The following is a 14,821-nucleotide window of genomic DNA, read 5'->3' as shown; positions in this document are numbered from 1 at the left end:
ATGCAGGCTTTGCATGCAGTTGCACAACATTGCAAGTGCATGCAGCATGTGTGTTGATGGAGAAGTGTGTTGATGGAGAATTGTGATACAAATTTATGATGAAAGGTATGTAAACCAACAACTGGACAGTTTAGTTTAAATTTAAACAATCTAGCCTAAAAGTGCATGATTCACCACACACTTTAGCAGGACAGAATAGCTATATTTGATTTCGTTATTAAATTTACCTGGCTCAAGTCAAACGAGTCAAAACTCAAAGTCCTCTGCTGAAGTTTGCACTTCCCTTGCTTGCAAGTTGCATCAGCTCAGAGTCAGACTCAGACATGACTTGCGAGTTCGAATATACAAATATAAAAGTAATTTAAAATTAACAGTTTGACTTTGTTTGAATTGGAGATGATATTGAGACAGTGGACATAATTTTTTCAGCTGCCACTTTCATTGTTCATAACTTTACATTGTTTATAACTTTACAATTGCACATTTTTTAAATGTATTTATTGTTCCCCCAATATTGAATATTTTATATTGTATTGATAAAACGAGAACTTCGGAAAATTTCAAATGTTTTATTCTTGTATTGTTTGTTTGAACAGGTTGAACTGCTAAGGAACATCTCAATGTTGAAGACTCATCCCTGGTTGTATCTCAGCAAATCGTTCTCATCAGCTTTTCACACCTTGAGAAGGATTCCTGTTGTAACCATGTCGACGAAAACGCCTGGTGGTATTTTTGATCCACCAATATGCACACTGACTGAAGACAACCTCAGTTTAAATCGTAAACTTTTCAGAAAAACTGTGCAAGTCCCAGCCGTTCATTTTGATAAGAAGCTCACAAATAAATGTCTGAAGGTTCTTAAAAGCCAAGCGGTGTGTCGTAAAATGTTTTCATTCCTAAGAAACAATCCTCAGAATCCAGACGAGAAAGTACTCATCTTGAACCCGAGTAAAGTTTCTTCAAATGACATTGCATCGTTGGATGAACCTGGTATCAGCTTCTTGAAGGAGTATAACTTGGTGGATAAGTTTGGAGACTTCAAGCTTGAGTTGGAGTACAATGATTGGACTTCTGACGAGATTTTACGGTCTCTGTTGCCGGGGGGAGTTGAGGTGCCCACTGGTTTCAGTAGGATTGGACATATCGTTCACTTAAATCTGAGATCAGAACAGTTGAAGTACAAGCACATCATAGGTATGACAGAACTTGTTTTAAGTCTGGCAAACAAGAAATGCCGTAATTTTTCTCAAAATAAAATACGTCAGGCTTTTTGGATGAATGTCTCTAGTGCAAGGATACTGTTCAGTGATTACACAGAAGCTCCTTGGAATCTATAACTCCAGGGGGTTAACTAAAGGAGAAACATACCTCCTAAGATCTGGATCCCAGTTTCAGATTCAGTCAACATTCACCAGTAATTTTTGTTTGAAAAAAAGATTGACCAAAGTACATTCCAGGCGTTTCCTGGCAGGCAAGATACTGCATTGATCGTATGAAAATTTTACATTATGTGTCATAACTTCCACACAAAGATAGCGGCTGAACAAGATTGGAGATTGGCCCCCCTTTCCTGTCAAAACACTTTCGGTTCTTTTAAATTGGTTTTGATTTTTGATATTGTTTTTCAGGAGAAGTTCTAATTGATAAAAATCCAGGAGTAAAGACAGTAGTGAACAAGACTGGTGAGATCAACAACGAGTTCCGTTTCTTCAACATGGAGCTTTTAGCCGGTGAGGACAACATGGTGGCCATCAGCAAGGAGCACGGACATTCTTTTGAGTTTGACTTCTCCAAAGTTTACTGGAACCCCCGGCTGTCGACGGAACACACAAGAATCGTCGAACTATTGAACAGGGGAGATGTTGTGTATGACGTCTTCGCAGGGGTGGGGCCTTTCGCCATTCCGGCTGCCAAGAAAGGCTGTGTCGTACTCGCTAACGATTTAAACCCGGAGTCCTACAAATGGTTGGAACATAATGTGGGATTGAATAAAATCAAACGAGGATCGGTGCAGACTTTCAACTTGGATGGAAGGGAGTTCATCAAGGAGATAGTTCGGAAGGATCTTCTGAAGATGGTGGAAGATACAAGCACAAATGATAAAACTAAGAGGACTCATGTTGTCATGAATCTACCGTCCCTCGCTATCGACTTCTTAGACGTCTTCCCGAACTTACTGAAGAATGTTCCATTAGAAGATAGGGACCGGGTTCAACTTCCCACCGTGCACTGTCACTGCTTTTCAAAGGAGGAGGACACAGTGGGTGATGTGCGACAGCGCATTGAGGCAGTGCTCGGTCATAACATTGAGGGCGCTCTCATACATGATGTCAGAGATGTGGCGCCTAATAAGGAGATGATGTGCGCATCATTCAAAATGCCAGCAGATGTTGTGTTTGGTGAGTTTACAACCTGGCAAGGTTGAACTAGACAATCCTGATTCACAATTTTGTTCTCCGTTTCTTTTGGCAATTACTCTTAAAAATTAATGCCAATAATAACTTCATTTAGTAGTACAGCACTGCAGCTTTCGATAGTATAAAGAATTTTGAGAATCATTTCAGTTTGAGGTTATGTGGTTATGGAAAAAACATTTTATGCCCCAAAACTCAAATCTGAGAAACATTACTGTCCGACACGTTCTCAGCGTCTTTCATGCATGGACATAACCACTGCAGATTTTCAGCAATATCGCAAAACATAACCAAATGAATGGTTCCAAAAAACCAAAGTTGTTCTTTGCTTTTGAAGTTTCATTCCTCTAGTACCCATTCTGATTTATAATTTGATTTGTTCTCCAGAACAAATGCAAGAAAGCCATTTTTGCACAACAAGCCTACACTATATCAATTACCACTCACTTGTATGATGTCTTTCTTAATGTTATTTCCTCCCTTGTTTCTTTTACAGGCACAAATGCAACAAATGAACCAGAGCTCAAGAAACCCAGGACAGAGTAACAGGAAAACCCGGAGGAATGACAAAGACATTTTGGGCTATCAGGGAGCATCTTAGAGTCTGGCACATTCTAAGCACTAAAAAGCCAATGGACACTACATGTATTGGCACTCAAAATAATTGTTGGTATAAAAACTTACTTGGTAACAATCAATGGAGAGCTGGTGATAGTATAAAACATTGTGAGAAACAGCTCCCTCTGAAGTAACATAGTTTTTGAGAAAGAGGTAATTTCTCACTCAAATAAGAAGAATAACAAACTAAACAACTATCGATTTATATCAGATAAATATTCTGTATTTTATTTCTAATAACCGTAAAAAAGTACAGTTATTTATTTCAATTCTTTGGTCAAACTATTTGACTATGACAAAGTACAAAACTAGGATTACAAACTGGATGTGAAAACACAGCTTTTGATTTTACGTTACTGCTCTACTATCAAAACAAAATATTAGTCTTTTGTTTATCTGACAACTTCAACTTAATAAGGTTTGCTTTCTTATTTGAAGTCAGAAGCAATAAAGCGGATCACATGATTTGTCATTACTTTCTTCGCTTCCTGTGTTTCTTCTTTTGAGTATTGGTTTCCCATGTGCATTAATGACAATCTCACATTTGAAGGATATTTCATTGGAAGACAAGACCAAAATAATATGAAGAACATTGTTGTCGAAAAGTTCAATAAAAAAATCAAACAAAAACTGTGCATGGTGAAAATACATTCAAGTGAGGTATGCGGATACACCTTGTAATAAATCTATTACTAGCTACATGCATGACGGTTCTAAGAAAAACCAGGGGTTTTACATCCACATACAAGGTTTAAACCACCTGTTCTTCTAACAACCGCCACAGCTCATATAGAAATGTATGACATGGTGTCCAGGCAGTTGTCAAGTTTTGGAAAATTTGGCTGAATGTAAGTTCATTCACTAGTCTTCTTGCTTGTGTTCTTGATATGTTATAGTTTGACATAATTCCTTCTCTACACATAGGTGTATGAACAGCGCCTGTGACATTCGGCGAATTCTCAAATGCAGTTATACCTAAGCTATGGTAGTTGAGTCCCCAGAATGTGGGTTCAAACTATAGCCCTTTGTGGCCAAACACTGAACCATAATTGCTTCTCTTCACACGGGTGTATAAATGGGTATCTGTTACATTCAGGGAATTCTCAAATCAAATTTGAACTCTAGATTATGGTGGTTGAGTCGCCCCTAGTTGTCCTTCATAAGTCCTTCGGGGCAAAACACTCTACCATCATTGCTTCTCTTCACATGGGTGTATAAATGGGTACCTGTGACATCCAGGGAGTTCTCAAATCAAATTTGAACTCTAGATTATGGTGGTTGAGTCGCCCCTAGTTGTCCTTCATAAGTCCTTCGGGGCAAAACACTCTACCATCATTGCTTCTCTTCACATGGGTGTATAAATCGGTACCTGTGACATTCAGGGAATTCTCAAATCAAATTCTAACTCCAGCTTATGGTGGTAGTCCTTTGAGGCAAAACACTCTACCATAATTGCTCCTCTTCACATAGGTGTATAAGTGGGTACCTGTGACAACCAGTGATCTTTGAAACACAAAATCGCTGCTTCTTGATCCAAAACTGCTCAATTTACGCCCAGTGAGTGTTCTTTTCACACGTCAACTTGTTTCCATACTTGTGGAGTCCTCGGTGTTTTTGTGTTGCGAAGGAAAGTACAATAGTCCAGAGAACGCTTCTTGGAGTGCTCTGAGGCAGGCCAGATTGTGACTGTAGCCCCCGGCCATACCCTGTGGAGATGCTGGCCTCACATGCTTGTTGTACCTATGGAAAAACCAAGAACACAAGTGTTTAATCTTCCTTTTCTCTGAACAATAAGAAGCATTAATTTTTTATTTGACAAGCCCTCAAACTAGCTATTAGAAGAAGAGTTTACTGACGGCACTTGATATGTTGTACCTGTGTATCACAAAACCAAGACCATAAAGAGTGTTATCTTTTCAATTTATCAAAGTAATTTATTTATTACACACCCAACAGCACAATTAGTGCCAAAAACAGGATGGATAGGAAAACAAGAAGAAATGTTCGGTTTTAGTTATGGAAGGAAAACCCTTGTTGGGGAAAACTCATGTAATCAGGTAGGGACTGAAAACCCAATCCACATGCAAGGCTCCGGTCTGAGGTGGGATTTGAACCGGGGTCCCCAGAGGTGAAAGGCAGGGAATGAAACCACTGAGGCAACCTGATCCCCATGTAAACAACATGGGAAACTGCCAGGGTGAAATTAAATGATTTGGGGTGATACCCTGGCTGCCGCTTCCAAAGTTATATTGTAGACTTGGGTGTGTGATCCCTGGCTACTCGACAGTTAACGGTTGTGTGGCCTCTGACTAGCACCCCCAAACAAAGATAACGACAAATTAGGAAGACTGCCAACATAGGGCTAGATAGCTCAGATGGAAGAGCACCAGCACAATAATCCGGAGGTCATTGATTCAAATCCAGCAGTAGTAAATTTGTCTTTAGTCACCCTCAAATCAAATTTAAAATTAGACAATTTTTTATCCCTCGTTTCCATTGAAAGTAATGATAGAATTGTCAAACCTTTGTGTGTCCAGCTCTTCTATAGATGGAGCTGATGGACCATAACTCTGATATGTCTCTTCCTCATATGTGTACAAGATCTCTTCTTGTTTTGGGATTGGTAAGAAGGCATCCTGGTAGCCAAATCCCTAAACGTATAAAGAACATCAAAATTACAACTGTTTTTCCACCCAAGTTATTGGTGATCAGGTTTATGTGAGTAGGATTTGAAACTTTGCATGATGAAAATACGATATGGAAAGGTTTTGGATAACACCATGTAATGACTATCTCTAATGGGTTGGGGTGGTTCTAAAACGAACCGTTGGTGTCAACTCGACGTTTCGATCAGTATGCTCTGATCGTCTTTTTTTTCTCTCCAGATGACGATCAGAGCATACTGATCCAAACGTCGAGTTGAAACCAACGGTTCTTTTCAGAACCACCCCAACTCATTAGGGATAGTCATTACATGGTGTTACCGCAAACCTTTCCATATCAGGTATATGTGAGTACAAAACAACAGCGAGACCCAAACAAACTCTCCACCCGGTGTGCTATGCACTATGGTTTTGAATATTCAGTTTAAAGGCAGTGGACACTATTGGTAATTACTCAAAATAATTTCTAGCATAAAACCTTTCTTGGTGACGAGTAATGGGGAGAGGTTGATGGTACAAATCATTGTGAGAAACGGCTCCCTATGAAGTGCCATAGTTTTTGAGAAAGAAGTATTTTTCCACAAATTTGATTTCGAGACCTTAGATTTAGAACTTGAGGTCTTGAAATCAACCATCTAAAAGCACACAACTTAGTGTGACAAGGGTGTTTTTTTCTTTCATTATTATCTGGCAACTTCGACGACCGATTGAGCTCAAATTTTCACAGGTTTGTTATTTTATCTATATGTTGAGATACACCAAGTGAGAAGATTGGTCTTTGACAATTACCAATAGTGTCCACTGTCTTTAAACAGGGGTCCCAGAGGTTGAAAGCAAGCAAAGATACCACTTCCTCAACCTGACAGTCCTTTCAATGATAGTATTAACTTCTTGAAAGAAACAAAACAAAACAAATTCAATTCAATTTCCGAAGAAACTTGCAACCTACCACTTTGATTCCAGTTGAGAATGTTGTCTTTTTTTGCAACTTAAAGACCGGCGCTTCTTGCATCTCAACATTAGCTGTATGGCTGGCTATCACATGATCTGCTGGCATGCTGGAGTGTATCTGAGACATAAATAATTGAAAATAACAAAAGCAAATAATTGTATAGTGCTCAAATCTGCCTAAGATGATCTCCAACTGAATTCAAGGTGAACCTGCAATCAATGTGCATAACTTTCAACTGGTCGTACCAAATAAAAATTGTGTCCAAATTAGTTTAAATTTACCCAGTTAATGCTCAATTTAAGACTTCCCAAGGATCCGCAGAAACCCTGCAATCTCTTCTTGCAAGAAATGATGGATCTCAACAAGAATCATTGGTACTGCTGAGTTAGATAAGACTTGAGTTCCAGCTTCTCAACTCACCAGTTCATCAATCAGAGCTTCCTTGTCCCGCTTCTTCTGGTTCTTAGTTTGTCTCTCCATGAACTGAAGCTGTTGTTTCTTCTCTTCTTCATCTTCGTTTTCCTGTTGGATCAGAGCCTCCAGATAGGCTTGATCAGTACTCTGTCATGTTTAAAGAAAAGAAAAATGGTAATAATTAAAGCAATAATGACAGTCTACTTTACCATAAATAATAATAAAAGTAGCTTCTTGTACAAAGCGTGCATCCATCACTCAGTGACGCTCAAGGAACTTTAACATACAGTTTTTTCTTGCAAGGTATGTGGGACTATGTTTGAGTTATTTTTTGTATTTTTGTTATGCAAGTCGCCTGACACACAAGGCCTGAAGGCTACTTCAAGGTGTGGCCTACAATTTATTTTGTCCAGAGGCCGTTGCCACCTACTCCTAGGGTTGAAACAGGGTTAACCCCTTTACAGTCCATACGGATGTAGGCTTGGGTATCATCAATTCGAAGTCTGGCCGGTTGAGCAGAAAGCACTACCTCCCCAATTTGATGTTGCAAGTGTCAGGACTGGGATTCGAACCCACACCCTGCTGATCAAACACCAGTGCTTGAATCCGGTGCTCTTAACTGCTCGGCCATGACACTGCAGATCAACTCCTTTTACATAGCACCTCGTAACGGTTTACAAGACGCTATGGCGCAATATGCTTGCAATCAAGCTAGGGACACCGGGGCGTTCCCCTTCTCTTCGCGATAAGTGCACTGGGTTCTTTTATGTGCATGTCACAAAACACGAGACCAACTGCTTTACATCCAATCTGAAGGACGTAACAATGGTAAAGCGTTAAAAATGTACATTTAAATCATCCCTGCAGAAAGTCGAGGCTTTGTACCCTATGTATCAGGCCTGACTCTGGTTAAGTGTAATGTCACAATACTAGACAAATATTGTCAACTCCGTCATCAGATCTTAGTGTTTGGTGAAATCGAGATACGGCTCTTAATTAACTCACCTGTTTGGATCTGTTTTTCATGATGCTTTCTCTGTTGTTCTTCCTGTACTGTTCAACCTTTTTCTTTGTGGCGTCAACATCTGTGCCATTCACTAGATTAAAAACTGGTTAACGGAAAAACAAATACAAAGTTTTCATCTTCATTCATACAGCACGCAATGTCGTCACTTGAACACACTGCTGTCAAAACTGAATTTACTTACAATCAAACATGAAGCTAGTATTGGGTGCGTTCGATTAGCTTCCCTGGGTCGACCCCGCGGTGCTCACGCGGGTGAGCCCCTGATAACAGCTTATCGAACGATCACACTCGCCCTCTCGTGGTGAGGGCATGCACCTCGGGTCACCCCCAAGTGACCCACTCCACAAGTGGGGCACTGGGGGCTGACCCGGGTGAGCCCCATCAAAGCTATTCGAGCGTACCGGGGCAGACCGGGGTCGACCCAGGGAAGCTAAAACGAATGCACCCATGATGAGATTTGATCATACCCCTTACCTACAATATTTCACAGTTAGTTATTCAGGTGTGAGGGTCATTGCTGACAAAAAAATTAATAAAATTTTGGTGAGTTTCCACCTTGGTAAAACTCTGGGGTTTAGACTTCACAGAGCTGTAATGAACTCGACCAAAGAGCAGGATTTCTTTAGTGGACATAAATGTACAGAGTCAAACCAAAGCAGCCCTATGCATTTTCTATGGGCTTCTCAACGTTATCGTTTGAGTAAGTCTGACTTAAAGTGGAATTATATCACACTTACTGATTTCTTCAACTTTTTCTAAGTAGTCATTATACTCCTTCAATGTTGGAAATTCCTCCTCTTTTTTGTTGAAGCTGAATAGAATTTAAAAAATTAAATCAATTACATCAATTATGTACATCTGATACAGGGCTCAAATTAAATCAAATTTTTAGTAAATTCCACAAGAAGGTAGAACTTGTAGTTCAACATTTTTACTGGATCAGAAGTTCATTCCAAAAAAAGAATTTTTTGTAAGAAATACTTTTCTACAGAGTTTAACGTATATACATTTATTTTATTTAAACAAGCACTTAGCGATGATTATCTCATTTGTGTTAAGAGTTAGGTTTCGATACTCAACAAAACATACTTTTTTCGCCTCTGCTTGAACTTTTATTGAACAATTCGAAGAACAATTCTTACTCTTTTAAAATCCTCTTTCTGATGTCGACTTCTTTCTCCACATTGGCATCCTCAAACTCTTGAATTCTGAACTGATTCCGACGTAATGGTGTGCTACAGGATGGACAAGCGCCCGAACCTCTCACAAATAAGATTTCCACACAGTTCTCACATCTAATCAATAACAATAAACCAAAAATAGATTGTTTAGATTATGGCTCTAGGACTTAACTTTACACTGAGCCATCATGCAGTCAGCGACTGTACCATGGTAAACAAATTGTGTCTACTCATTAACGAAACACGTTGCCTTGGATGCTGTGTTTATGGTCAGGTATGAAAAGCAGAAATGACACAGCAAGCACAAAATCAGTGTTTGGAGCTCAATAGTATTTCCTGAGTACTTCCTGACGATGACTAGAGCAAGCTACATGTAGTCGAAACGTTGAGACCACTTTAAGAACTGACTCCGCGGTAGTACAGTTAATCACGATCCTATAAGCTAAAGTAGTAGTCCCAGCCTATTTTCTATACCATCCGCCCGGGTAATAGTTAAAAATCAGGACAGTTCTTTTCACAACTGAGAAGTCTCCCGAACCCCCGAACAATATACTCCACGGTAGCAGAAAAAAAGAAAGACAGCTCTCTAAGAACAAACTCTACCCGGCAAGCAGATACATGTACACACATGGTGTTACCGCAAACCAAATATATATTGATGTACCTCACCATGCAATGCCTCATAATTACTTGTACTCGCCCAAATAAAGAAAAACAAGGATACTTTGTACTTACAATGTGTGTCCACATACATTGACCAGAAGCTTGAGGGAAGGATTCCTGTACTTGGTGGACTTACAGCGAGGACACGCTTGCTCCTCCATCATACAAGCTTAGTCTCTATCAAAAAAGACACATATTTCCAATATTAAACATAGTTTGACTCAGTTTCGTTTCATTTTCATTAGGCCTGGGCGACTCGTGAAATTTACTACTCGACTAGTCATGCCTCAAATAGTCGAGACTTCGGTCAGTCGCGAAGAATTTTCAATTCCTAAGATGCATTCTGGCATCTTATTTGTGACGTGTCGCAGGCGCAGTATAGTTAATCTCATGCTGAAAAGGATTGAATGATGTGTTTGTGTTTCATAAGAAAATTATGTTGCCGTGAAGAGTCGTGAGCGACAGAACTGTAGTAGTCGTGGCGGCACAATTAACCGGGTAGTCGTAAAACGGTAGAGTCGCAACACGACTAAGCAATCAATATCCGCGACTACGATACCAGTTGCACTAGTCCCCAAGACTTATTTTCCATTCTGTTTATTCTAGTTGTGAAGCCAAAGTCCCTCAACTCAGAAAATCAATCTCACTGTTCTGACAAAGAACCCAACGATGGTGAGAATACAAGGATTCAAAGAAAACCCCAGAGAATTATAAAGGTAGGAATGGAAAATTATATCCACACAGTGCTCCCATCCCCAGCCCAGCGTAATTTGAACTGGGGTGGAGACATGATGGACACATGAAGGTAGCATGTGAGAAAATTGATACCACCACACGCCAACCCGACCACCCAACCCAAGGTTTTTGGGTGTAAAAAAGTAAAGCCACGATGGTCAGAACCTTACAAGAGTTTGTACAATCATCCCCCAAACTATTGTTGGTTCGGTAAAGTTTTGTTAACTAAGACATTTTTCAAGCTAATAAAAACAAAATTTCATTTCAGATACATTGATTTCAATGCACTACGGTGTAACTGTATTAAGTAAAACAACTGATAATATTGATAGACCTTCCATCGCGAATCTCGCCTGGCCGATGTTTCTCAATTGTTGAAAGGCATTGTGTGAAGGAAAAGGGGCACTGTCTATTTCGTTGGGTTGTAAAGCCAATGGTCCCATGTGACATGTTACTTCTACTAGAAACTATAAGGCTCTCCGGTGAGCCTTATAGGGTTGTATATTTTGGGGCTTCCTTAACGCTATTTTTTTTAAATCGGCCTTAATAATAATAATAATAGTAATAATAATTTGGGGGGCTAATCGTCCTTACTCGCAGCTAGAGCTGAATTGCAAAGGACGCGGCTACAACGTGTTCAAGAAGCAGGCATGCAAGGGCGCATTCAGCTGCCAGCCACATCAACCTATTATGACCACGGAGCACAGCCAAGATCGAAAGTGTTTGATTTTTTCCTGAGGGAGGAAAACCGGATGGTCTGGAAAACCCTTGTGGTACAGCAGAGAACCAATGCGCGCACAACTCAATTCACATATGGCCCCGACCGGGGTCACCTTGGTGAGAGGCGAGCGCTTTACGCATAAGCCAACCACGCCACCAATATGATAGGTGCAAGTTTTACGACTGTTAACCATCAATAACTGAAGTTTCCTTTGTACTACACAACCAAAACTTTCCCCACACACTCAACATACATTCATAATGCTTGTAATTGCCTTTTTGTTAAGTGAAATTAAAAAACATCTTAAAAAAACGCAATTTTCTGCTCAGTGCTCACTGTTGTTTTTCTGTCGCATCGCACGTTTTTTTTGGACTTCTCAATATGCTCAACGCCTTTATTTTTTGGGTCACCAAGCGCTGTACACGCTGGCACTACTTTACTGGAACGATGACCTGCCGAGCCGGCCACGGGTAAGTCACACTAAACATGCTAAACCATTCTGTAAAACAACAGTGAGTGGATTTCCCAGTGAGTACCCAGCATGCTATTTTTTTTTTTTATATTCATGATAAGACTTCGATATTTATTATTTCGGGGGCATGGATGGGATGGGGGGGGGGGATATCATGATGACATGACATGTCATCATTTTCTAATAAATTAAATTAATCTCAAATCCTGGCAATGTCAATGCCTAGCTAGAGAAAGCTAGACACAACCAAGAATCGGAGGGAATCCAGCGTATTTGGCCTGTTGTGGTGATGGTGAGTAGTCCTAATGTAATGGTGAGTTCAGTTTCGATTTGTGCCCGGCTGGGAATTTTTTTAGAAAATGGTGCAAATCACGGACGATATAGAAAGAGATTTAAACAAGCCTGCCCACCTATTTGAAGACTGAAGCATTACTCAATGTGTGTAGAAGACAAACAGGTTGCGTTTTGTGTTGCTTTTATCTCTTATACCAAAGCAAAATGCACTTTTCAGTGGATATTGGACGAAGAAGTCATCACTCATTTACACGTTCCAGCCGAACACTTTTTCACCAGTGGTTCAACAAGTAGGGCGCCACCAAGTGACGGAACTAAACTTTATTAATTGGTGGGGGGGGGGCGGGGGGCGGGTTGGGGGGCGGGTTGGGGGGGGGGGCGGGGAATGGAGTGTTTGAAGATTAATAAAGCAAACTATAAGCTAAAAATCAATGCAATTTTCTACCCAGAAATAATAGAAAGTCATGCCTAGAGTTTGGAAAATTCAGTTGGATTTTATTTAAGATAACTACCTTGTACATCAGTTGGGTTTTAAACTATTTTTCCCATAATTTGTTTCTTTTGTGAGTTATCTTAATTGGTTTTGAGAAAGACAAATAAATTCTGTCAAATGTTTTGCTGCTATATTTCCCAAATCCAAAACCTGAACTGATTATGAAGATCTTGGCCCATCTCCATACTACTCAATTAGGTATTATTAGCGAACCGATTTAGCATCCTCCAATTAGGTGTGCCCAGTGCTAGTGGATTATGGAATAAATTATGGAATAAAATCCCCTTTTTTTGAAACATGAAGGGTACATTTTACCTTAGCCTATAACGAGTGCAGTCTTTACACAATGACTCATACTGATTCTTTTAGAATCACACGTTTAACTGCCAAGAAGGCCAACAACTATGCTTATTGTTGCAAAGAGAGAAAAGATCTGAAAACTTAAGAAAAACATATTTGTGGTCACCCCCAAACAAATCCAATATTGACACATTAATTTGTCAACACCGACAAAATAACAAGACATCACCCCAACCCAGACAAATTGTAAACAAATTAATCCCCGTTTTAAATTAATTACACAATTTGGAATAAAGCTTATCACAGATCCACCAGGGCCCCATACGCTGTGCACAAACGATGAGTACAGGAATATAGCAATATCCCGGATTCAGAATGGCCAATACACTGTGAACAACGATGGGTACAGGAATATCCCCATATCACGGGTTCAGTGCGGTCCATACACTGAGCACAAACGATGGGTACAGGAATATAGCCATATTCCGAGTTCAGTGCTGCCCATACACTGTGCACAAATGATGGGTACAGGAATATAGCCATATCTTGGGTTCAGTGCGGCCCGTACACTGTGCACAAACGATGGTACAGGAATATAGCCATATTCGGGGGTCCAACGACCGAAACTTTACGGTGGGTGGCCCCGGTGGCTGTGCACAAACGATGGGTACAGGAATATAGCAATATCCCGGGTTCAGTGCGGCCCCATACACTGTGCACAAAATAATCGGGGGTCCAACGGCGTACTGTGAGTTTTCTTCTTTGTTTTGAGAAACAATTTTTTTTCTGTCGGATGTTTTGCTGCAATATTTCCCAAATCCAAAATCTTTTTTTTTTGTTTAACATGAAGCCTCAGCCTTTGGCGAGTGAACTGCCAAGAAGGCATAGAAATATGCTTATTGTTGCAAAGAGAGAAAAAGGTCTCAAAATAACAAGACCTCAAAATAACAAGACATAAAAACTTGTGCAATCATTTTTGTGCACAGTGTATGGGGCCGCACTGAACCCGTGATATGGGGATATTCCTGTACCCATCGTTTGTGCACAGTGTATCGGCCGCACTGAACCCGGGATATGGCTATATTCCTGTACCCATCGTTTGTGCACAGCCAACGGGGCCACCCACCGTTAAGTTTCGGTCGTTGGACCCCCGAATATGGCTATATTCCTGTACCATCGTTTGTGCACAGTGTATGGGGCCGCACTGAACCCGGAATATGGCTATATTCCTGTACCCATCGTTTGTGCACAGCCAACGGGGTAACCCACCATTGTGTTTCGGTCCGTTGGACCCCCAAATATGGCTATATTCCTGTACCCATCGTTTGTGCACAGTGTATGGGGCCCACTGAACCCGTGATATGGGGATATTCCTGTACCCATCGTTTGTGCACAGCCAACGGGGCAACCCACCGTTGTGTTTCGTCCGTTGGACCCTTGAATATGGCTATATTCCTGTACCATCATTGTGCACAGTGTATGGGGCCCACTGAACCCGTGATATGGGGATATTCCTGTACCCATCGTTTGTGCACAGCCAACGGGGCAACCCACCGTTGTGTTTCGTCCGTTGGACCCTTGAATATGGCTATATTCCTGTACCATCGTTTGTGCACAGTGTATGGGGCCGCACTGAACCCGGAATATGGCTATATTCCTGTACCCATCGTTTGTGCACAGTGTATGGGCCGCACTGAACCCGTGATATGGGGATATTCCTGTACCCATCGTTTGTGCACAGTGTATGGGCCGTGATGTGGATCTGTGATATGGCAATATGTTCCCATCGTTTGTGCACAAAGAATAAAAGCCTGGATATTTTCATTCCTAGGACTTGTCGTAACTCTTTGTGAAATCGACCCCAGGGTATTCCG

The 14,821-nt window shown here is 40.8% G+C and overlaps 2 protein-coding genes across 2 annotated transcripts; one reads left to right on the top strand and one right to left on the bottom strand.

Moving 5' to 3' along the window:
• The first annotated feature begins 1 nt into the window (after window position 1).
• Window positions 2-3,076, top strand: LOC139943265 (tRNA (guanine(37)-N(1))-methyltransferase-like). The gene is made up of 4 exons (XM_071940093.1): window positions 2-105; window positions 597-1,194; window positions 1,629-2,399; window positions 2,911-3,076. The coding sequence occupies exons 2-4, from the start codon at window positions 621-623 to the stop codon at window positions 2,958-2,960; spliced, it is 1,395 nt and encodes a 464-aa protein (XP_071796194.1). The 5' UTR covers window positions 2-105; window positions 597-620; the 3' UTR covers window positions 2,961-3,076.
• Window positions 3,077-3,269: 193 nt separating this feature from the next.
• LOC139943276 (CDK-activating kinase assembly factor MAT1) lies at window positions 3,270-12,431 on the bottom strand. Its single transcript, XM_071940102.1, has 9 exons — window positions 12,271-12,431; window positions 10,005-10,109; window positions 9,231-9,383; window positions 8,826-8,899; window positions 8,067-8,170; window positions 7,068-7,208; window positions 6,645-6,764; window positions 5,556-5,683; window positions 3,270-4,772 (listed from the first exon to the last, which is right to left on the bottom strand). Exons 2-9 carry the CDS (start codon window positions 10,094-10,096, stop codon window positions 4,610-4,612), a joined length of 975 nt encoding a protein of 324 aa, XP_071796203.1. The 5' UTR covers window positions 10,097-10,109; window positions 12,271-12,431; the 3' UTR covers window positions 3,270-4,609.
• Between the last annotated feature and the right edge of the window lie 2,390 nt (window positions 12,432-14,821).

The sequence above is a fragment of the Asterias amurensis genome, chromosome 1 (assembly GCF_032118995.1).
Source record: "Asterias amurensis chromosome 1, ASM3211899v1".
NCBI lineage: Eukaryota > Metazoa > Echinodermata > Asteroidea > Forcipulatida > Asteriidae > Asterias > Asterias amurensis.
The sequence above is the reverse complement of the archived record's forward strand: the minus strand, read 5'-3'. Positions and strand labels throughout refer to the sequence as shown.